Source organism: Barbus barbus (genome assembly GCF_936440315.1).
Source record: "Barbus barbus genome assembly, chromosome: 43".
NCBI classification, from domain to species: Eukaryota; Metazoa; Chordata; class Actinopteri; order Cypriniformes; family Cyprinidae; genus Barbus; species Barbus barbus.
Window position 1 is genome coordinate 9,955,444 of NC_136721.1, and position 25,952 is coordinate 9,981,395.

Consider the following 25,952-nt stretch of genomic DNA (forward strand, 5'->3'; position numbering starts at 1 on the left):
TTGATCAGTTAGTACACTGTAAAAATTCAAAAGATGCTAGTAATTTTCCAGGACATTATCCATTATCCATTGTAACCCTGTAACCCCAAAACACATGCCTAATTTAATATGCCGGTAAAAACTCAATACGGAAAATTCTTTCATAGTAACATAATAGATTGTTTCTCAAAGTGTAGCATAATAACTAATTACTAATACACTGCAAATAATACATAATTGTTGAGAATGTGCAGTATTACTAGTTTAGTAGCTATTAAAAAAAAAAAAATTGTAATAATTCAAAAATGTGTACCTGTTCAATAATTCAATTTAAAAATACCGTTATTTATATTTTAATATTATATTATGCACATTATTTTACCAATTCTATATAAAATATAGTTTTTTGCTGAGATTTTATGTTGGGACAATTTTGCCTCGTTATTACGCAATGACGTCACTAGGACCCGGATGAGTAGAGATGTGGAGTGGTCTGCACGCGCCCCTGTCAAAAGTGTATTGTTGGCCACACGCGCGCTGCACAAGATGCTGGTGTGCATTACAGTGAGGGACTGCTGAAGTCTGTTACGGAGTACTCAAGAAAACGACTCTCTTCGACATGGAGATCACCGATTCCACTTGTAAGTATGATTTGTGTTTTAGACGAAACCTTACCTAACAAACCTCACAATTATCGTCTTCGAAATAAGTCAAATGCATTATTTTAGCTTTTTATCATTACTATAGTAAGGCAGTCGCACATTTTCGGTATACCTGTGCTAAACGGTGAATCTGATGTTATTACACAATAATATTTTTGTAATAAAAGGAAACCTTATCAATACGCAGTTGCACAGTTTTGTTAGTGATGCAAGAGATGGTTAATATCTTAATGGATGAATGAAAACATGTCATCTGTGTCAGACTAGAGTAATTTCACGAAAAGGATGGTCTTTTGTTTCCCTTATGAACATAAGTATATTTACAGTTATAACCATTTTTATATAGTTTAGTGTGTGTGTGTGTGTGTGTGTGTGTGTGTGTGCATATATGTGGGTGGTGATGGCGCAGTGGATAAGACACATGCCTTTGGTGTGAGAGACCCGGGTTCAAATCCACTGTGAGACACCAATGTGTCCCTGAGCAAGACACTTAACCCCTAGTTGCTCCAGAGGCGTGCGACCTCTGACATATATAGCAATTGTAAGTCGCTTTGGATAAAAGCGTCAGCTAAATGAATAAATGTAAATGTAAATGTAAATGTAAATGTAAATGTATATATATATATATATATATATATATATATAATGCCAATTTTGTTAGCATCATAACACCCCTTATGGAAAAGATGTACAATTCCTTAAAAAACATAATGACATCATAATTACATCATCACCCTTTCAGCATGCGAACCCTTCAAGTAGGGGGCAATCGTGAATAGTCAACCCTGTTGTCACGATTTTCTACGATTTTTTTTATAAAATTTGATCTTAATTGTATCCTTTAAATCTATAATGTATAAAAGCTTTAATAAATAGACTTAAAATTCACCTTTTTAAAATCAAAGAGCTGCTTATATTGACTATATATAGTTCTTCTCATTTCTTTTGTTTACCTCAAAATGATTTGTTAAAGGCTCAAATGAATATTTCTAATGTAAGGAGAACTGTTTGTTTATCAAGAATAATAACTGTAAACTCCTGTTATCTTAAAACACCTCCTCATTATATTGAAAAAAGCAAGACCTTTCTCAACCATGCTGGCAAATTGTGTGTTACTGCTATAAAATATACAAAAATATATCTCATCCTTTCATCCTGTGTTCTCCATGTCCCTCACTTTTCACTGAGCCAGCTATCAGCTCCTTCATCCTGCTGTTCTGAGCTGGTTGAAGGCCAGTTCAGCATGATGGCTATTCATGATCTGAAAGAAGACTTCCTTGCCCCTCATGTAGGAAATCCGCTTGAGAATGTGTTCAACTCTGAGTTTGTTTGCATGGATGCCAGGAAAAAACAGCCCATCAGCAATGCCTGTTTAAGTGTTTGCTTGCTTCTTGTGAGGAGCATTAGTGGTGAACCTTACACCTTTAAACTATGAAAACTGTAGAAAAATGTAGGGACTGTGTGCTCTAACCCTATGAATTATTGGTGATTTATTATATGCTACTGTTCAAAAGTTTTTTTTAAACTGTTAAAAAAAGTTATTTATTTATTTTTACATTTTATTATTATTATTATTATTTATTTTAAAATGTTTTTTTTATTGAAATTTCTTGTACTACAAGGCTGCATTTAATTGATCAGAAATACAATAAAACCTGCAATATTGTGAATTATTATTATTACAATTTACAAAAGGTTTTGTATTTTAATATAATTTAATGTGTAATTTATTGCTGTGATGCAAAGCTGAAATTTCAGCATCATTACTCCAGTCGTCAGGGTCACATGATCCTTCAGAAATCATTCTAATTGGCTGATTTGCTTCTCTTGAATCATTTTTTGAATGCGGATGTGTTGATTGATGTTTTTTATGGAAACATTATGAATGTTTTTACTGTCAGTTTAACAATTTAAATGCATCCTTACTGAGTATCCTTGTAAGATGTCTCATAAGATCATGCCATTTTCATTAAATTAATGCCCCCCCCCCAACTGATATTTACTTCACTGATTAATTGATTAACAGCAATTCTATAGACATGACAATATGCTTAATTCTTTTGATGCTAGACTTCACGCAGTCTGTGAAAGGTGGGAGTGTGTGTGTGTGTGTGTGTGTGGGGGGGGGTCTGAATTGCATGGATTCCTCCAGCTCCACATGGCTTACATCTATAAATACCCATGGCCAAAGAGACAAAGGCTTCTCTCTTCTGCAGCTTGTGAGCCTGATGGGTCCGCACAGGCCTGACAATGTCTCTCACTCCAGCATTCCTGGGCCCAAGCGCAGCCGTCAAGGGCGGCTCTTGTCTGTAGAGAAATCACAGAGAGTTATTACGATACACAGGGGCCGGAAAGGTCCTTGTGTGCGACCCTGTTGGCCCTTCCACACTCGTGTCCTCAAAGAGTGGAAATCAAAGGCGGTCATCACAGGGGCTTTGCTGTGGATGACCAATGTATTAACCCCTTAATGAAAGAAGGTCAGATACTGAGACCTGGAATAAAGCTGGAAGAACTTTTCCTAATCAACCTTCCTCAATCCCATTAGTCATGCAAAGTTGCAGCCAAGATATGGGCAGGAGCAGCAATTATAACTGAATGATTAGAATTTCAAGAAAGATTTGCATGTTTAGCTTGCTGAGTCTTTCTAAAGGTGTCTCAACTGTTTTTGTCTATACATTGAAAGTCCAAAACAACATCAGACTCCACTGTCTTTGATTGTGTGGACATAAAAACACTGTGTGTTCCACAGTATAAAGAAAGTCATACAGATTTGGAGCAAAATAATGGACAGAAATGATGACAGTATATCAATTTATAAAACTGTTAAAATAAAATAAAAATATATAAAACTGTTCTTTTAAGAAAAAAGTCATCATCAGTGATTGAAGGATACTTTGAAACTGTCCAATCTTCCACCTGCTAGATCAGTGTTGTTAGTAACTAAAATTAAAACTAAAACTATTAAAATTTGAAATAAAGCTGAAAAATAAAAATTAGATGGAAAAACCTTAACTGAGAAAATTTCAGAAATTTTGCATTGACAACATTTAATAAATAAGTTTATATGTAATAAATATGTTAAATACATATTATATTTAACATAAAATATATGTTAAATAAATAAATATTTATATGTAATAAATAAATAAGTTACTAGACCTAAAACTGAATTAAAAATAACTTAAAGCTAAACAGAAGCACATAACAAAATTACTAACACTGAAATGAAAATTAAAGATTTTACAGCCGGGTTTGTTATTGTGTATAATGTACAAATGCAACTCTTATGACTGCAGTGCAGAAAAAGAGAAGATTGGAAAAGATATAGCAAAAGGCTGCTCTGCTCCTTCACCTGCAAATGAGCTGACACTTCTCTTGTTTTGGCATTGTCATATTTGTTTTGTTGTTTTGATGTACTTTGTGCTGATGAGCAGGTTAGTCTTAGTGTCTCTTGACTGCCGTTTATTTTCTGATTGGTTGCAGAGTATCATAATGCAACTGCATTATACTTGATTGCAAATCTCGAAGAGACACTCAATCCTCCAAATTTTTTATGTGAGAGAAAGTGTGAGTGTGAATGCCAATGAATAAAACTGTCATCCCTGTGGTTTACAGAATCTGAAATGTTAGCATTATCCTCCAACCAGAAAACATCTCTTGGGGTGGAAAGACATTTAGGACTTTAAATTAAATATATCAAATTTCAGTGGTTGCACAGTGCATGAAGTAAACAATCAGAAAACTTGATTGTCAGTCTTTATTCACCTGTTTCTCGTTAAAATGTATTAAAGTAAATAGCATGAATAACATCGCTAATGTCATAGAATAGCATGGCAGGGCAGATTGTAACGCAGTGTTACAACTTACCCCATCTGCGCAACTTTAATTTAAAACCGGTTAGTGTCTTCAGCTAGTTATCTAAACTGATAAATAACAGATTGGAGATTAAAATAATAGCAGATTTGTCTCATTTTAAATTAGTAATAAAAACTGAGATGAAAAATGCACTTAAGTCAGAAATATAATTTTACTAAAATAAATGTTCAGCGATATCTTCAAAAGACTTTTGAATTTTGGCACACTTTTTTTCGCTATATAATGTTGGTATGGTAAATAGTGAATACTGTAAATTTGGTTATGCTAGCATGTGTGGAAATATTTAAAAAACCTGTGTTACAACTAACCCCGCGTTACTTTGTGCCTATATTGCCAAAGGTATTGGGTCGCCCCCTTCTAATGAACATGTTGACTACTTTAGTAATTTCTATGAGTACAAATCTTAATGTTAAAGCATATAATGATATTCTAGGGAATTGTGTGCTTCTAATTTTATAGCAACAGTTTGGACAGGAACCTTTTCTATTCTAACATGACAGTGAGGTATGACTCTGTGTATAAGGCACGGTTCAAAAAGACATGATTGATTGAGTCAGTGTGGAAGAACTTGACTGGTCTGCAGAAAACCAAGTCCTGATCCCAGCTGAACACCTCTGGTGTGACTTTATATGCAGACCTTGAGCCAAAAACTCATCACCAAACACCCAATACTTTTGGCAATATAGTGTATATGTATATACACACGTGTTATATATAACTATTTATATCAAATTAATTATAAAGTATTATTAACTATATTACTTATTAGTTCATTCTAGTTAATTCTAAATAATCTAATAATTAATAATAATAGATAAATAATAAAAAAAAATATTTTAATACATTTATTTATATTTGTAATGATTTATCATTTAAAATAATAATTGAAAATCATGAAAAAATGTAAGTTTTTAAAAAATATAATTAATTAAATATAAACAGGAATAATTATCTTTAAGATGTTTTGTGAACTATAGTCCCATTCGTTTACTTGGTATTTAATAGGTATTTATGTCGAACTGTTAAGCTTAAAATGCTGTGCGTTTCTCACTTGACAAAGTAAAAAGTTATTTATATACATAATTATAATGAATTTATGTGAACCACATTTGTATATGAATTGTTTCTATCTGAATGCGTAGTTGTGTAATGGCAGTGTTGGGTTTTATAACAAATCACTGATTAGTTTTTATCTGTAGAAACTTGTCAAGCTGGTTATGTCTAGTTGGATCACTTAATATTTTTCATTACATGCGTATATGACATAAAAGTGTTGATGAGATAAGTCTTTATTTTCAGCTGGTCTGTCTTTTGTCACTTTTAACTTAAATACAATGTGTCTTTGGTTTGTGAGAGCCAGCAGACAGCACAGATGCATTAAAAGAGCCACTGAAGCAGTTAGATGAGCCTCACATTCCCACACATTACTCACGAGATGCATGGCAGCAAAAGCAGACTGTGCTTAGTTCCACAAACTTGACCCAGTTTCCAGAGAGAAACGTGGCCAGCAGAAGACACAGAGGCACAGAGGGTGTTGTGTGGGAACTTGAGTTGCTCGGAAAAGGGACGGGTCGCTCCCTCACCCGTGTCAGCGAGTGCACACCCAGACAATGGCCCTCTGGAGAGATGCGGCCCTGGAGTTGTGATTGTGCCGCTCTCAGTAATAACAGAGTCATCCTACTCTCTGCTCTCTGAGTTTCCACCTCCTACTCTTCTTCCGCCCCTCTCTTTTTCTTGTTTCCCCTAACGGACACACACACATTCACGTTTCCTGCTCTCTGAGAGAGAGGAAAACTCTTGGGAGGAGTTTACTGGCCATTAAGCAAACTCAGTGAAAGACAACTGAAAGATAGCGTATCATTGGCTGTGTGATTTAAAGTGATGCCTTTTGGAGATCTTGCACTCTTTAAGATTTGAAAGTGAAATTTAGTTTCTTTTGGATTTGAGGAAGAAGGATCAAGTGTTTAATAGGGGTGGGCGATATGACCAAAAGCTTAAATCAAGATATAAGTCATTTTATTTCACAGTACAGTTATTTTTGCTTTAAATAAAAAACTACAGACAAAAAACTAGTAGAAATATAAATAAAAATTCTACATTGTATAAAACTGTATAAAACACTGCATATTCTTCACTGTGTAAATTAAATCTATATTTCTTCGTATTACAGTTACAAAAGCGATTAAGTTGAGAGCAGTGAGAAATTTTCTCTCTTCTGTTGTTTGATTAACATGAATGACAGACAGCAGGAATATTAGACTGCTGTCACTTTAAGAGATGCCTGAATCCAATATACTGTTACATGTTTTTTTCTCAGCTGTTTGCTTTCACTTAAGACCTAAATTACCGTGTTTACAAGGATACTTGCAAAGACGTGTGTACACAAGTGTGTGTGTATTTAACCGTTTAAGGCCTAATGAGTGGCAAATATATCTCGCTCATCACATGCATGCACCTCTTTGATAACGCCCAGAAACAGTCTCTCAGACAGCGTGTGCATATAATGAAATAAGCTTTCTTTTGCTCCTGATTGTGTTTCAACTGCTTGCACTTGTATTTAAACAGCAATGCTTATAAAACGTGTACAAACGATACATGTTCGTGACCACATAGCACAGCAACATCATGTGAACGTGTAACCGTGATAGAGACGATAGTCCAAAATCTCAAATTTATACTGGTCAATCGTATCTAACGGTATATTGCCCACCCCTACGTTTTATAAGGAAGTTAATCACTCAGAAAAAGTTCCCATTGTAGCTTAAAAAAAAAAAAAAAATGTGAAAAAAAAGTATTTGAAATGTATTTCTGTTTTAAGTCGTGACGTATTGTCAAGTATGGTGACCCATACTCGAAATTGGTGCTCTGCGTTTAACCCATCCAAGTGCACACACACAGCAGTGAGTAGTGAACAAATGCACACACACACACACACACCGTGAACACACACCCGGAGCAGTGGGCAGCCATGCTGCGGCGCCCGGGGAGCAATTGGGGGTTCGGTGCCTTGCTCAAGGGCACCTCAGTCGTGGTATTGAGGGTGGAGAGAGCGCTGTACATTCACTCCCCCCACCTACAATTCCTGCCGGCCGGGGACTCGAACCCGCAACCTTTCGATTACGAGTCCGACTCTCTAACCATTTTTAAAATGTACATTTTTAATACATTTTACAATTTACATTTTTCTTAGCTATAGAGCAGTGCTTCTCAAAGACCGGACTCCGGTCTGGATCCGGACCCGGAGGGAATTCAATCTGGACCCGCTTCTATTTCATATTTCAAGAACACTAATTATATTTCCTACTTTGATAAACGCACGTTAAACTTGTAAATCATTTGTTTATTTATTCTTATTTTTTTATGACTTTTGGAGAAGGTCCGAAATTGCAGGCGAGATATTGAAACTTTTCCTTCATGACATTTGTTGTCATCATGACATCCAGTGAGCGTATGACGTTTGACGTAATCGGGCACCGCTAATATTTTTATTTTTTTGTTTTGTTTTGCTATCACTTATATTATGGCAATTTGTCTTATAGCAGTGCCCAGTGTATACATTTACTTGTGGCGGCTTGTCACAATATCAAAACTGACCGCTACAAATAGATTTTCCAAAAGGCTTATACTTCGTTGAATAAACTGAGCACTGCGCGTTTCAAAAATAAAATGCTGCGCGGGTGTTTTTATATGAATGTATCTTTTAAAAGAACCGTTCATTTTCTTCAGAAAAGCTTCGATGTCAATTTTCATTTGGTCTTTCCTGTAATGGCTGATAAAGTAGCGCTTATTTGATTACAGTCGTTACCGGGGAAACAGCTATATATCACGCTCCAACAGCGCCTCCTGCTGGCAGAGAATCAACTTGCATTTGCTAGTCTGCGGGAAACACTGGTGTCTGTCAGCAAACATAAACAAAAAAGCATGCTTGTAGACTTTGAGAACCCCTGCTATAGAGTATAGACCAGGGGTTCTCAAAGTCTACATTCAAAGGTCCAAATCTGAATTTTCATCAGTGTCAAAGGTCCGGAACAATTGGTTATTACAAAGCGTGTTTTTAATAAACATACATAACATATAACAAATAAACACTCATTTAAAAAAAAAAAAAAAGGTTCCCTTTGCATTCAAAATACTTTAATAACAAGTGCAAAAGTGGCAAAACAATTAATTTAAGTGTCAGCAGTAGAAGTCGACCTATAATGTTTTTTCTCTGGCCAATATTTAGAAATCAGGGCAGCCTATGGCCGATACATGAAGCTGATTTTTTGGGCCGATTTTCTCTTTTTTTCCCTTTATATCAAAAGAGAGTTTGCGTAAATGGTTATTGCAGGGCACAAGATAGTAATAGTATTAGTAGCCTAATTCATAGTGATAATACATGGCTCAAAACTTTAGCACCTTCTCAAAACAGTTCTGAAGCATGCTTTTTTGTTTATGTTTGCTGACAGACACCAGTGTTTCCCGCAGACTAGCAAATGCAAGTTGATTCTCTGCCAGCAGGAGGCGCTGTTGGAGCGTGATATATAGCTGTTTCCCCGGTAACGACTGTAATCAAATAAGCGCTACTTTATCAGCCATTACAGGAAAGACCAAATGAAAATTGACATCAAAGCTTTTCTGAAGAAAACGGACGGTTCTTTTAAAAGATACATTCATATAAAAACACCCGCGCAGCATTTTATTTTTGAAACGTGCAGTGCTCAGTTTATTCAACGAAGTATAAGCCTTTTGGAAAATCTATTTGTAGCGGTCAGTTTTGATATTGTGACAAGCCGCCACAAATAAATGTATACACTGGGCACTGCTATAAGACAAATTGCCATAATATAAGTGATAGCAAAACAAAACAAAAAAATAAAAATATTAGCGGTGCCCGATTACGTCAAACGTCATACGCTCACTGGATGTCATGATGACAACAAATGTCATGAAGGAAAAGTTTCAATATCTCGCCTGCAATTTCGGACCTTCTCCAAAAGACATAAAAAAATAAGAATAAATAAACAAATGATTTACAAGTTTAACGTGCGTTTATCAAAGTAGGAAATATAATTAGTGTTTTTGAAATATGAAATAGAAGCGGGTCCAGATTGAATTCCCTCCGGGTCCGGATCCAGACCGGAGTCCGGACTTTGAGAAGCACTGCTCTACAGTGAATGGGTGCCGTCAGAATGAGAGTCCAAACAGCTGATAAAAACACAATAGACCACAATCAATTAAAGTCTTGTGAAGTGAAAAGCCGCGTGTTTGTAAGAAATAAATCCATCTATTGGCGTTCTCCAGATGAAGAAACAAATTCCTCTACATCTTGGCTGTTCTGAGTGTGAGTCAATTTTCAGCAAATTTTCATTGTGTGAAATATAGTATTCCTTAAAAATGGCACACCAAAGTCACCTAGTTATAGAAATCAGTGGTGTTGTTTTCAGTTTTATTTCAGCCACTGAAGTGTTTACATTTGTGGCCTCATTCCACTGTTTATCTTGCATCATCTTACACAGGATAGGTTTTTTTGTTAAAGAGCACATTTTTACAGCCCTCTAAGTAAATATGCTGACACAAGTTCTCTTACATTCTTCCCTGTTTCATAGATCCTCACTGTTTATAAGTAACGAGTAATGCTAAAATGTAATATTTAATGTAGACTATATTGTTTAATATTTAGCCTAATTATTACTAAGCACTATTTTCAGTTACTATTTATATTATCATTAATATGTTTAACATGGACTCTGTTACATGTATTGTAGGTCGCACATTTGCATACTAAGAAATATAAAATGAACAGGATGATCCTCAAAATAGAAGTGCAAGCTCAGAAAAGATCCTTTATTTTGAATTCCCCCTGTTTTCTTAGCGGTTTTCGACCTCTGCTTCAAAGCAGTGTTTGTTTTCGGAGCGGTGAGGGTCCAGAAAAGAAACATCATGAGCTATGCAACAGGTTTTTTGATCTGGTCCAGACAGATAGAAAAAAAAAAAACGCTGTCAGGGCAAATGCAAAAGGAAGGTCACATATTGCTGTAATTACTTGTGGCCAAGAATAATAATTCCTAGATCAGCAAAGCTAAATGTGTGGCAGGTAGCCTTGAACAGGGGCTTTTCCTTTCCCATCCCTCTCTCTTGAGCAGAGTCCGGGTGTGGTGTGAAGTGCTTACATGTGTTTCTGTATGAAAGAAACGAGTTGTCAGGTACTTATCCCTACTTTGTATTCCCTAGCATCAAAGATTTGTGACTCTGATCTCTTTAATCTGTTTCCCAGCTAACGGGGAACGTTCTTAGAACTGCCAAGAGTAAACTTATATACTGTTTTTAAAAATAAAATATTGAAAAAAATTTTTTTTTTAAATAGTTACATTATTTTTAAAATTACATTATAAAGACTTGTTATAGCACTTGCGTATCATTACTTTTTTGTTGATTTTGATTGCTTCCATTGTCCTCATTTGTATGTCGCTTTGGAAAAAAGCATCTACTAAATGACTAAATATAAATTTTTTAATTATTAATATTATTTTCCTTTTTCAACCTTGGTGCTTTGAGACCCTTCATTTTTTTCTATTTTGGAATTGTTATTGCATATTATCAAGCTAAAATTTGATTGATCATCAGTTCTCATGAATGTCAGCGGAGACCAGGACAGCTAGATGAGCCCCGGTGACAGATCCCGAGTGAAGACCTCGTCACCTAGACGGCCATCGGAACAAGATCACGGGAACCAGATGAGTCCTCTGCACAATCTGACTTTGCTGCAGCATGGAACAAACTGCTAGTTTGTCTGGCCAGAAGAGAACTGGCCCCCCGACTGAGCCTGGTTTCTCCCAAGGTTTTTTTCTCCATTCTGTCACCGATGGAGTTTTGTTTCCTTGCCGCTGTCGCTTCTGGCTTGCATAGTTGGGGGCACTTCATTTCCAGCAATATCATCGACTTGATTGCACAGATACTATTTAAACTGAACTGAGCTGGACAATGACATCACTGAATTCAATAATAAACTGCCTTTAACTGAAAATTGAGTGTTTACTATTGTCCTTTTGAATAATTGACACACTGTTTTCCTATTTGATACTGTAAAGCTGCTTTGAAACAGTCTGAATTGTTAAAAGTGCTATATAAATAAAGGTGTCTTGACTTGACTTGAATATAAAAAATATGTTTTTCAGAGTCTCTTGGACCCCAAATAGAACATAAGTATTAAAACACCAGTAAATGTCAATCAGCATTTTAAAACCAGCATCTAACTATGTTTTTCAGGGCCTGAAATTCAAGCTACTTTTCCTTGGGTTTCCTTCCTAAAATGAATAATGAGATATGCCCACACCTACAGACAACCATTATAAATGTTGGTGCATTGTTGACTAGCTCTATATACGTGAATGTTATTCCAGGACTTTCTAAAAATGTTGTTTCTCTGTAGGGGGTTTCTTGTTTCCTGTGTTTGTTAGGCCATTCATAACAGTGCAGCTATTGTTCACTATGCACAGATTTGGAAGAGCACTACCATAAGAAATAAATTCAGGTCATACCCCTATCTTTGCTTGTTTATTGCATTAAAACTTCGGGATATCATATTTGGCATTTTGGCAAGGTTTCTTCAAGAAATCAGCTGAGGCTTGCCTCATGATGGATTTTAAAAAGGTCAAATTAGCTGAATGGAAATGCCCAGTCACTCCTAGTTACACGATTAGAAAATAAATAAAAGTTAATATAAAAGTTGCTTAAGTATTTAGATCATCTGATGTATATAACTGCAACAGTCTAGTGATTTTCCCATGCAATCTTCTGCAAACATGTTTCTGATCAATGATCCTGTCCTTGTCTTGAATCTCTGTGTAGGCATGGAGCACCTGGTGAAGGAGCTGAGTTTGCTTCTCAAGCTGCTGGAGAACGAGAGTGTGAGTTCAGCCACGGCAGAGAAGATGAGTGTGGTCAGAAACTTGGTCAAACAGCTGCAGCCATCCGGTGAGATTGAGCAGCAAATACATAACAGCTGAGCAGAAATGCTTGGACAAGACCCTGCTGAAGAGATTAACACATTAATAGTTACAGCAACGTCATTTCAGACAGCACAGTTACTCTGAGCAAAAGGACCAAAAAAATGAGTGCCTAAAAATGTTACGCCAAAAAATTATAGGAAAAAAGTGTGTTATGATTGACATTCTGTGTTGTATTTCATGTAAGAATTTATGTAAGAAGGGTGAATCACACTTGTAATATTGCAAATTAATTAAATTATGTTTATTTATTTCATAGTGAATGGATCTGACTTTATATACGTGAACACGTCTCTCTATGGAAATGGTACCAGCTTTGTTGAATCATTGTTTGAAGAATTTGGTGAGTTTATTGCTGTGTTTACTCAAAGTTTGTTAAATAATTCTCTTTTTCTGAATTTAGATTTGCGAAACAGTGCCTAAAACTTTGTAATACATAAATACTTGCAGTAGGTGCTGCTAAAAATAGCAGAAAGAATGGTACCTTTGTTTGTTATAATCATATTTCCAGGATGTCATATGAATTGCATGTGTTGTAATTGTTCAGGTTTGATGTTTGTTCTCAGACTGTGACCTGCAGGATCTCAGGGACTCGCCTGAAGAGATGAAAGATGTGGAGCAAGAGGAGGCATCCAAGCACCCACCCACAAAATCGGTACAAGAAAGTGTATGAAATATAAAAAATATTATAAAAATACAAAATATTATAAGAAATTAGTCACTTTATTCAGCGAGGATGCATTCAAATGATCAAAAGTGACAGTAAAGACATTTGTAATATTACAAAAGATTTCTATTTCAAATAAATGGTTTCAAAATAATGTATCATAGTTTCCACAAAGATATTTAGCAGCGTAACTGGTTTCAACATTGCTAATAATAAGAAATGTTTCTTTAGCATCAAATGATGATTTCTGAAGGCTCATGTGATGCTGAAGACTATAGTCATGGCTTGCTGGGATAAATGACATTTTAAAATATATTAAAATAAAAGACAATAATAATATTTGACAATATAAATCTTGTTACCGCAGCTAAAATAAATATAAAAATAAATTCACTTTTCACAGTCAATGAATGCAAATGAGAATAATTAAAATTATAATACACTTTTAGACAGAAGAAATCATTTTATTTTATTTTAAGCATGCAAATTTGAATTTAATAATAATTGTTTTTGTTTTGTTAGAGTCCCACAGGCACACCTCCCTCCCTTCCTACCACACCTCCTCCTGATGATTACTATGAAGAAGCCGCCCCGCTCGGACCGGGCACAACGCCACAGTATATAACTACTCGCAGTAAGTGCAAACATATTAAAGTCTAAGACGGCACAATAACAGCCATTTATGAAACCTAACACAGTGTGCTTATTTATCAGGTAACTCCAGCCCTCCAAACTCAATAGAGGATGCTTATTATGAAGATGCTGACAACAATTACCCAACAACTCGTCTGAACGGGGCCAGCAAAAACTCCTGTAAGGAACCTGTGCTGTTTGTTATGCTTGTGCCTATCAAAATGTGCTACATTAGTTTTAATGTCTGTTGATGTAAACAGACAATGATTCAGATGCACTCAGCAGTTCTTATGAGTCTTACGATGAAGAGGATGAGGAAGCTAAAGGCAGAGAGAGGACGCACCAGTGGCCTTCAGAGGAGAGTCCAGATGGTCAAATGAAAGACTGCCGCAAATGCGCTTTCCTGCTTCGCAAGAAACGCTTCGGTCAATGGGCTAAGCAGCTAACAATCATTCGCGAGAACAGACTCCAGGTGAATCGCACTGGAACTGTTTATAAAAGGGAGATAATCTAACATCTGATCAAGTTCTAAACGTAGAATTTATTCTCCACAGTGCTTCAAGAACCCCAAAGATCGTTCTCCACATGTTGACCTCCCCCTGAATCTCTGCAATGTCATCTATGTGCCTAAAGATGGACGCCGCAAGAAACACGAGCTTCGTTTCTCCATGCCGAGAGGAGAGGCGCTAGTGCTGGCTGTACAGAGCAAAGAACAGGCCGAGAGCTGGCTCAAGGTGCTTCATCGCAATATATGACATAATATAATGCCTATTTGCAAACTAAATTAAGGAGTTTAAATTATTTTATGTGAGAAGAAAGACATGAAAATCCAGGGTTCCCGTGGTGGTGGAAAACTTGGAAATATCAGAAATTGAAAAATAGTGATTTCCAATGCCTGAAAAAGTCTTTGAAATGAATACAATCTTAAAAGCCAAGGAAATTTTATAGTGAATGTAATGCTCAACACTGTTATTTTAGTATTGTTTATATACTATTATAGTATTTCTTAATATTTTATTTAGCTTTTATTTATATATCTTCAGTTTTCAGTTTAATTTTAGTTTATATTTTAGTAATTTAGTTGCTTTTGTCATTTTTATATACTTATATTTATGTATTATAATTATAATTTACCTTTGATTTATTTATATTTCAGTTTTAGTTTTAGTTATTTTAATAAGTAATTTTCAGCTAATTGTCAACTTCTAGCTGGAAATTTTTAAGTTAGTTGGCCATATTTCTAAGTTTAATATTTAAATTTTTATTTTATTTTAGCTTTATGTCAATTAATGAAAATATTTTTAATAGGTTTAGTTTTGGTTAGCAGTAACAACACTGGTGCTCAACTCTGAAATATTGCTTTGTCTAGAAATTTACTGTCAAAGATAAATTATCTATAAAAGGACAACTTTTTATTAGTAAGTTGACTATTAAAAATGACAGAAAAGTGGAAATTAATTTGTCAAAAACTAATTTTCCTCTGACAGTTATACAGCGTTTAGGGATCATTATGCAAAACCAATCAGGATCAAGGATTAATCACACTAAAACTGATCACTGGTATAGCAGTCATTCTTGTAAACTTATTCACTTTAATGTTTTGACTGTTTTCAGATTTCAGTGTCATGGTATCAGAATAGCTCTGATTCTGACAGATTTTCTTTTCTTTTATTAGCTGTATGACTCTCTTCTGTTAACACTATGTAGGTCATTCAGGAAGTAAGTAACCTGGCAAACAGCATTAATGGAAAAGAGAGTTCATCCTCTCCGATGATACTGCGAAAACTAGAGCTGGATAAGGTAAGGCTGAACAGATTACTAGCATCCTGCGGCCCAGAGTACACTAAATGGCTAACCTATACTGATTACAATGTTGACATGAACATAGCATGGTGATAGCTATAATTGCTCTGTCTGTTTCTTGGTCAATGCAGATGTTGTCAGCAGATAAACATACTTCTGATTCTGACAGCGCAGCCAACGGAGATGTCACCCGTGAGATCTGTGAGAACGGTATGAACACAATCGATCAGCTTCTTTGCTTAGCGATTGCTTTTGGGGTCAAAGTCGGTTTTCCAGGTGTAGAGCGTTTCCTCTTGTTAGTTCTGTGATGTCACGCTGAAACAATGGCATTAGGAACTCAGGAAGGATGTAGCTCCTCTGTGCAGTATTTCCTGTGTCTTTGATGAGGTTAAAGTTTGTCCTTTTTGGTATGTCACATCCTTCTTTTCTTTTTTTTTGGTTTTATATTGGCATACATATTATATTGGCAATTTTATTTTATATCAGCCAATGTTAGAAATAGTTTTTATTTATCATTATTAGACAAATATTGAAAATATATCTGTGCATGTTCTGTCATCGAAAACTCACTTAAAGTTAAAAACATTAATAATTCATTGAAACTGTTAAATATAATTTATTTTTAGCAAATATCAAAATGATTATGCATTTTTCATACTGTACATTATAATGTTGTGATGCCTAAATTCAGTTGCATTTAAATACATTGATTTTAGGTTTTTATATTTTATTTATACAAAATAGTATAAAAGTTTAATATGAGGCATTTACTAGTTTTCGCCTAAAACATGAAAATAGTTATCAGTTTATTGATATCATCTAGATTTTTAATAGCGTGCACCCCTAGTTTTGTTAAGTTCAAAAAAATGAAATGAATAAAACAATTAGTGCTGTCAAACGTAAACTTTCAATAAAAACTTTTATTTTGGATGTGATTAATTGCGATTAATCGTTTGACAGCACTAAAAACATGTTTTATTAGTAATTTAGTATTTGTAAATGATAGAAAAAGTCAGTTTTTTGTTTATGCAGTACTATTGTCTTGATCCCTAAATTCACTTGTAACATTTTAAATTATAAATTTTATTGTTTTAGTAATGTTTTAATGTTTAATAATGACTTGGACAAAATACTATAGAATTAACCATTCAGCCATTTATCAGCCAACACACTAAAATAATTATTGGCTTTTTGGTATCATCCAATGGGTTTTAAATTATTACTTTTAAAACTAAGGTTGGGGGCTTTTAAAATTCTGGATTTCAATAGCGCACATCCCTAGTTTCGTAAAGTTCACTTTTCAAGTGTTACAGATAGATCTTGAATTAAACTATGCATAAAAACACTTGAAAACTCATTGCCGCAAGAAACAGCTATACTGTAGACTTAAGTATGCTGTTTTTTCCTCAACGTTGCAAACAAAGGAAGTCAAAGGCATCTTTGTTAATAGAATCCAAACATTTGTTTCGTGTCTTGTCCTTGCACTTTATGCATCCTCTTATGATGCTTCCTGTGCTTCTTCCTGTAGGGAAGGGCAAAAAAGGGACATTCTCTGAGCTGACTGGATCTATGAGTCGAGCCGCTGGCAAGAAAATCAACCGCATCATCAGTTTTTCCAAGAAGAAGCCGCCCCTGCCGGGCGAAACCAACATGCTTTCCCACCTGGATGACAATCCCCGTTGTGGTGAGGGGACATAAATCCACTTTCACTTTGTGATCAGCTGTTGATCTTTCTTCAAGTCTCTGATAGTTTCTTATCTCTTTCTAGGTTACTTGAATGTCTTAGTGAACCAGTGTTGGAAGGAGCACTGGTGTTGTGTGAGAAATGGGACTCTGTATCTCCATAAGGACAGAGGGGACATTCACACACATGTTAGTGCGCTAGCCCTCAATGGTGTAGACGTCTTACCCGGTCTTGGACCCAAACATCCTTTTGCCTTCCGCATCATGCGAGCGAGCACAGAAGTAGCCGCCCTGGAGGTAATAAAATGGATCTTTGTTACATTGTAAGATCTTTTATTAGAAAAAAAGTGTAATTTTGTAAAATAATCAACTTCAGGCGAGCTGTTCTGTGGAGATGGGGCGCTGGCTGGGGGTTTTGTTGGCTGAAGCGGGAAGCGCAACCACCCCTGAGGCATTGCATTATGACTATGTGGATGTGGACACCATCAGCAGCATCCAGAGCGCTGCACGACACTCTTTTCTGTGAGTAGGGATGAGGATATTTAGCTTGTTCCAGTTGAGATGTGTAAAGAAGTTCACTCAGATTTGTAGTATTTTCATGTTGATTCTTGTTTTATTAAATGCCATAGGTGGGCGACCTCTTCTAGCAGCACCTCCACAGATCCACGGACTTATGATGAAGTTCCCTATGAAAGCGTTTTGGTAAGGTGTTAAGTTAAAAATGCATCACATATGAATTAAAATGTTTTATTTTTTTGGTAACACTTTAGTATAGGAACCAATTCTCACTATTAACTAGTTGCTTATTAGCATGCCTATTATTAACATATTGTCTGTTTATTAATACTTATAAAGCACATATTCTGCATGACCATATTCTACATTCCTAATCCTACCCAATACCTAAATTTAACAACTACCTTACTAACAATTAATAAGCAGCAAATTAGGAGTTTGAGGCAAATGTCATAACTGGACCTTAAAATAAAGTGTAACTTTTTTTTTTTGGTAAAAATTATTTTGTGGTGTTTTGTATAACCCACAGCAACAGTAAAGACTATTCTATTTCAAATAGATGCTGTATATTTGAGATTTTTATTCATATAATAAAAATTAAGCAGCAGCAGCATTGATAATACTAAGAATTGTTTTTGAGCACCAAATCAGCATATTAGAAGGATCATGTTACACTGAAGACTGGAGTAAAATGTTTGCTGAAAATTCAGTGTTGCCCTTACAGCAAATTAAATTTTAAAATGTATTCAGATAGATAAGTTATTTGCAATTGTTATGGTTTTTAGTGGTTGTAGTAAATAAATAAAGGTTCAGGAGAACGAAGTAGCATCAACACACTTTTACCTTTTATTAAACAACATTAAACTGAGACAAAGACCAGGGGAGAACTGAGGACTTATAAAGGGACAGGAACAAAAGAGCAAACAAGATGATTAATACAAAACAGGTGAATGGAATAAACAGTGATTAACTAAACTAGAACAGGAAAAACCAAATAAGGGCAAACAGGAACTAAACGGAAACTGACACGTGACAGCAATAACATTTCACAATATTGGTGTTTTTACTGTATTGTGTTTATTTGATCAAATACATGCCTTGATGTGCATAAGAGACTTATTTTAAAAATATGACCGATAGTGTACATTCTTGGCATTCATAATCTTAGAGTATAATAAAAACTCACATTATGTGACATATGAAAGTTTCAGCACATTTGAGTGTTGTTTCTGGACTTCGGTATGATTAACCACAGTTCTCTCAGAGTTTTAGTTCATTTTTGAATTAGCCTGAAACAAACATGTCTTGCTGTTTTATTCTCTGCTTTACTTCCTAAAATATTTTACTTACACCATTACTTTCTTTGTTGGGAGGTTAAGTTGTGCAACTTTCTTTATGTCTAGTCAGCTACAAATGTTCCATCATTGCAAGCATTTTTCAGAACTTTTCAGGAAATACTTAAATAAGCACATTGTGTAATGCTGAAGTAAATACTATCACACTGGAACGCAAGAATTTTGTTGTTTACAGAAAGCATTGTGTTTGTGTTTCCACACATTTTCCCTCTACTCTGTCTCTCTTCCAGCTGCAGGTAGATGAAAGTCAGTCTAAACTGAAGCGTTATTCCTCTATGTCCAGTGTGGACACAGCCAAGGGTGACTCACAGATCACAGTGAAGCGACACGGTTCCTGTAAGTAGTTTCCACTGGAAAATCAATCTGTATATACAGTCAATCTATATATATATATGTAATAATCTATATATATGACCAATTCTATCTTATTTTTGTGCTGTAGCTGTGAATCACTACGGTAAATATGGAAAGACGAGGGCAGAAGAAGATGCACGACGGTATCTCAATGAGAAAGAGCTGCTTGAGAAAGCAAAAGAAGTAATCAGGAAGAGTCTGCTGTCACTGCGCTCAGAAAAGAGGGTGGTGAAGGAAGAGCTGAAAAAGGCAACTGGTGAGAGAATTGACTTGTTTAAGTGCTAATTAATAGCATGTCCTATGGAGCAATTTTGTGCCAATATTCATCGAACAAATCCAGTGTTTTGCAAATAAACACAATCTGCTTTGCAAAGAAAAACTCAACTTTCAAACAAACGCAAAGTGATTTGCAAATACAAAACTCTATTTGAGAGAAAATGCAGAGGTATGGACAAATATATGTATTGTGTGTTACAACTGTGAGACTCGTTTGCCTTTTTATGAGGAAACTTGGCTTGATTTTCTCACAAATGTGTGCGGGCAGATTTTCTCACAAATGCATGCAGGCAGATTTTCTCACACGTGCAATTGAGCAACTTTCTTTTCCATAAACAGCAGATGGCGCTGTTGGTCAATTTACGCTAGTCTCCCAAGACCTGAAACACCTCTTTACCTTTTCAGACCAATATGAGTAGGGAACAGGTGAGTTTCTGTCTTACTAGATCTATAATTAAGCATTTAGATGTTTTCACAAAGCGACCCTACTACAGTGTCAGTGAAATTCACAACAAGTTCTGTAAAGTTGTTAACATGATTGATTAGTTCAAAAATCAGAGGTGACATGGTTAAACATTTAACTAGGCAGTCTTTCCCAATAAAAACTGATCCATTCTCCGTACCTCTTATCCTCTGTTGGATCGCGGGATATAGAATATACATATATATTGATACAATTGTTCAACATTCAAAATAATGCAGGGGTATAACAATATATCGTGTCACAATGCAAATGTATAATGGATAGCAACAATATTGTGTACCAAAAATGAAAGCTTAGACAATTTAATTTAGTATCAGATATAGTAATATCACCCAAGAGGTCATTAATTATTAATAAAAAAAATTAAAACAAATCACATTATTTAGTGTAATATCTAAAAAGTTTTTTAAACGATGTAACACTGTGCAATCATTTGTCTATAATTATGTATTTTTTAGCTTAGCAAAATTATGAATATTTATTTTCTGGTGTCACTCCTGTCCTGTCAATTGGGGAGAAGGATCAAGTGATAGGATCACGCTGATATAATACTAAATTCAGCATTTTAATAAACAGTGGTTTAATAAACAGCGTGCTACATGGGTGAAGACACACTCTGGACAGCGAGGACTCTTCTAGGAGTGACTCAGATGACCAACGTTTGCATTTTAAAGAGCCTCTAATATAATTCCTGACGGTAGCCTTTTATTCTTAAATTCATGAGTTAAAATGTTGCTCGGCCATATATAAAAAGCTGCATAATTTTTGTTGAATTTTTCCAAACAGACTAAAATCTGCTGGTATATTGGTTGAAATAGGAAATATCTCCTTACAGGCCACTTTTAGTTTGAAATGTTGTACAAGGCATGTATATTACTATATATAAACATAAATATGATAAACTATGATATCCCTTATGAAAATTAAAGTTGGTTTTACTATTGTAAAAGTGTGGTAACCATTTTTTTTTGCAGGTCACCATTTCAATATAGACAGCTTTACTACAAATACCATGGTATTTATTTAGTAAAACCATGGCTAATTTTCATAAGGGATATTAATGTTTAGATTATATTTTGGTACATTTACATAGCTGAATCACAATAAAGCTCACCTGAACTTAAACTATTTTGATTACCCAGGTGAAAAACAAGTACACTTCCATAATATACTTAAAGTGCTCTATTTTTGCGCACTAATTTTGTACTTAATATACTAAAAATTACCGTTTATTACTTCTTAAGATAAACTTAAGATCATCTAAGTGTACTCAACTGTGCTATTTTGAGACACCATGAATATGAACTAAAATGCACTTTTAGCATACTATCTTTGTATTTAAAAAATGTATTGAGCTACCACTTGTAGTACACTTGAGTGTACTAGTGTATGAAAGATGGGTTCAAGTGTACTACAAGTGGTAGCTAAATACATTTTTTTAAATACAAAGATAGTATGCTAAAAGTGCATTTTAGTTCATATTCATGGTGTCTCAAAATAGCACAGTTGAGTACACTTAGATGATCTTAAGTTTATCTTAAGAAGTCATAAACGGTAATTTTTAGTATATTAAGTACAAAATTAGTGCGCAAAAATAGAGCACTTTAAGTACATTATGGAAGTGCACTTGTTTTTCACCTGGGTATAGTAGTCTATTTGTATAATTAGTTTAGCCTACTCCTTTCAGTAGGTTGTCTATGTGTAGTTTTATACTTGTTTAAACTTTTACTGCAGAGGTAGCCTACAACATTTCTCTCCACTGTATGCTATGTTTCAACATATATAGCAGAAAGACAATAAATCTTACTTGACCTAACGTAAAAATAAAATTCAAAATGCTTTCATTTTTGGTACACAATATTGTTGCTATCCACTATACATTTGCATTTTAGTATTACAATATATTGTTATACCCCTGCATTATTTTGAATGTTGAACAATTGTATCAATATATCTGTATATTCTATATCCCGCGATCCAACAGAGGATAAGAGGTACGGAGAATGGATCAGATTTTATAGGGAAAGACAGCCTAGTTAAATGTTTAACCATGTCACTCTTGATTTTTGAACTAATCAATCATGTTAACAACTTTACAGAACTTGTTGTGAATTTCACTGACACTGTAGTAGGGTCGCTTTGTGAAAACATCTAAATGCTTAATTATAGATCTAGTAAGACAGAAACTCACCTGTTCCCCGCTCATATTGGTCTGAAAAGGTAAAGAGGTGTTTCAGGTCTTGGGAGACTAGCGTAAATTGACCAACAGCGCCATCTGCTGTTTTTGGAAAAGAAAGTTGCTCAATTGCACGTGTGAGAAAATCAGCCTGCATGCATTTGTGAGAAAATCAAGCCAAGTTTCCTCATAAAAAGGCAAATGAGTCACACACAATAACACACAATACATATATTTGTCCATACCTCTGCATTTTCTCTCAAATAGAGTTTTGTATTTGAAAATCCCTTTGCGTTTGTCTGAAAGTCGAGTTTTTCTTTGCAAAGCAGATTGCGTTTATTTGCAAAACACTGGATTTGTTCGATGAATATTGGCACAAAATTCGCTCCATACCATGTTGCGTGGTTTGTCCATTTTTGCAGTATTTGGCGCCACCTACTGACAATATCCTCAGTTATTGGAGCTGTTCATTTAATGCAATATGTTTTGTACATGTGTGAATCAGATAAACAGCAGAAAGCCATGGAGCAGCATCTGGCCCAGCTGGAGGAAAGCTGCCGTCAGAAGGAAGCTGAACGAGTGGACCTGGAGCTGCGACTCACGGAGGTGAAGGAGAAACTGAAGAAGTCTCTGACTGGAGGAATCCTGGGGGCGCCTGTGGAAAGCAAACCCAGCATTAAGGTACCTTCATTGATGCCGCATATGCTTTTCCATCAGATGAACCTGATTTTACAGTGAAATTCATTCATATCTTAATACCTGTAGGTTCCAGGCAAAAAAAAGGAAGATATTTACAATGGTGCCACTGTGCCGGTTAATTGTGCAGCTGAAATGAAGAAATGCCCCCCGTCGATATATGCATCCACCAAAGGAAATGTCATGCAGAAAGCCAAGGTATACGTTTGCAGAGATAGTCAATGAAATATTCAAAACCAGTGTTTGGTGTAACACATTACAAGTAACGCGAGTTATGTAATCAGATTACTTATTTCAAGGAACTAGTAAAGTAATGCATTTACAAAAAAAATTGTAAGAAAAAGTGATGGGGATGTTGAAGATCTTGATGAAGACGTTTATTGCAGCATAGCAGTGACAAAGTACATGCAGGAATGAACCCCGAATATCCTAATCTCAAACCTTTTAAACACTTACAGTTTACTACCCTTAATGTAAATGAAGTTGCTCCTGTTGTAACAGCTGTGGTCTGTATGTTAATTAAGTTCTGACACCCCTTTGTCTGAGATGGTTCATGGTGTCCCACACCCGCTTCCATTCTACAATTGGTCACCATTTGCTCATGATGTGATCATCTCAAATGGTCTAGAGACAACATTGACTTTGACAACACTGACAACTGTTGACTTTCTTCTTCTCTAATGTAATTAAGCCATTTTGGGAGATGATCAAACATATATTGTGGAGTGGAATCTGGGTCGGGGCAGACTATAGATTCTTACAAAATCCAAGTTACTTTTTCAGATAAGTAACACCAGTTACTTTGTTTTCCCATTTATTGACTGACAGCTCTCCTGTCCCCAAGTTGAGAGAAATCAGGAGTAAGTGCAGAGGCGTGTTTAAAATGTTTAATATGTGAACATGCATTTTCTCATCTCACTTATGCAAAAACAGATTACTTTACTTTTAGATACTTTTCGATTTAGGTATTATTAAAAATGAATAAAAACTGTGAAATGCAAACTCAGAATATGATGTTAACATGCACTAATTAAATATGTTAAATTACAAATATCCATGTATTTAATCCCATTTTATTAACCAGTATCTTTGCTACTGACCTTATATGATCCAAATCAACCATACTAATAAGCAAAAGTGACTTTAGAAAAACATTGTTTCATTGTTTCTTTTTTTTAATTGCTGAAGAGTGTTGTACTTTCTACTCCTGCATCCAATTCTTCATGCAATTCAGAGTAGCAGCAGTGTAGTGGCCTCTACTTACAGACGTGAATGTACATTTGGTTCAGCCTAAGGCCTATTCATTTCACTTTTAGTGCGAAAGGGATTTCACATTTGCCAAAAATATAACCTTTTATGCTAACAACAAACAAGTAGGCCCAGCCCAGATGAGAAAGAGTTAGTAACGTAGCGCATTACTTTCTATAAAAAGTAACTAAGTAACAGTTTGTTTTAGGGAGTAATGCATTACTTTTAAAAGTAACTTTCCCCAACACTGTTCAAAACTTCTGGTGATGATTGAGATTTATAAATGTGATAATACCTGTTGTATTCTGTTCTTATGTGCTATTTTAATCTTTTTTTATTCTGTTCTTTCTGTTTTATTTTTTATTAGGAATGGGAGTCAAAGAAAGTGAAGTAATTATAACATTGTCATCAGAGGAGTCTGAGGATCTGTGGCTTTGGTTGGAGTGTTAAAGGAATAGTTCACCCAAAAATAAAAATATGCTAAACTTTAACTTTCAGATCATCCAAGATGTAGATGAGTTTGTTTCTTGATCATAACAAATTTGAGGAAATTTAGCTTTACATCACTTGCTCGCCAATGGATCCTTTGCAGTGAATGGGTGCCGCCAGAATGAGAGTTTAAACAGCTGAGGAAAACATCACAGTAATCTACAAGTAATCCACATGACTCTAATCCATCAATTAACATCATGTACACAAGGGCATGAGTCTATTTTCAGGAGGTTAAATTATTACCAGGTTTTTTGGTTAAATTATTCATTTTAAGCAAAGAAGAGATTGCATCTGTGATCATCCTGTCTGTCCACTACACTGCACTTATGCACGGGACAGCTGACCGTATTTGAAGGTAGTCTGTAAATAAAAATGAATGTTAAATTATAAATTGCATGAAGATGATAAGGATAAGGGAATTTCAGTAAACAAAAGTGTTTTATAAACACCTATTTGTTTAATGCAATAGGTGCCCGAATTATATGAAAATTGTGTTTTGTTATATCTTTTCACATCTTACTGTATAATGCCACAGGATACTTTTGTGGCCTTCCTGCTGATTTCTTTGTGCTGTTTTGAGATACAGTGTCAATGTCTCTCTCTTTTACATGTTATGTGAAACTGAACTGCATTCAAAGGATTTTCACTTTTGTTAACACTAGGGCACTTAATTTACCAGATTTATTTATTTCTATTTTGTACATAAAACCAGTCTAAAGAAAAGAATTGGTAATCTAGGTAATTCTTCGTAATAAAAAATGTGTTCAAAATGGCTTTGTTGGAGTTGCTGAGTTTCATTCATTTCAACATGAATAATGTTAAGTATTGTTTTCTTTCTTTTTTGTTAATGTTAGTAATTATTTTTAATACAAATAAAATTAACCTTTATATTAGGGGGTCAGGCTGGGATTCTAGGTGGGTGGTCCTTGCCTGAGGCACAAAGATTTACAGCCCCCTGAAGCAGATTCGTGTTTAATAAAACATCAAATACAGCACACACAAGAACAAAAACACCCGCCTGAACTTACGGTTTTATAATGAAAAATACATTCTTCTTCTTCTTT

The 25,952-nt window shown here is 35.1% G+C and overlaps 1 protein-coding gene across 1 annotated transcript; it reads left to right on the top strand.

Annotated features, from left to right (window-relative positions):
• The first annotated feature begins 441 nt into the window (after positions 1–441).
• LOC306862458 (actin filament-associated protein 1-like 1) lies at positions 442–25,662 on the top strand. The gene is made up of 19 exons (XM_079405267.1): positions 442–620; positions 12,348–12,473; positions 12,765–12,848; positions 13,072–13,160; positions 13,695–13,806; positions 13,887–13,985; positions 14,066–14,277; positions 14,360–14,539; positions 15,513–15,605; positions 15,740–15,818; positions 17,137–17,292; positions 17,377–17,588; positions 17,668–17,813; positions 17,921–17,993; positions 19,393–19,498; positions 19,605–19,772; positions 22,958–23,133; positions 23,218–23,346; positions 24,764–25,662. The coding sequence occupies exons 1-19, from the start codon at positions 599–601 to the stop codon at positions 24,788–24,790; spliced, it is 2,289 nt and encodes a 762-aa protein (XP_079261393.1). The 5' UTR covers positions 442–598; the 3' UTR covers positions 24,791–25,662.
• The last annotated feature ends 290 nt before the right edge of the window (positions 25,663–25,952 follow it).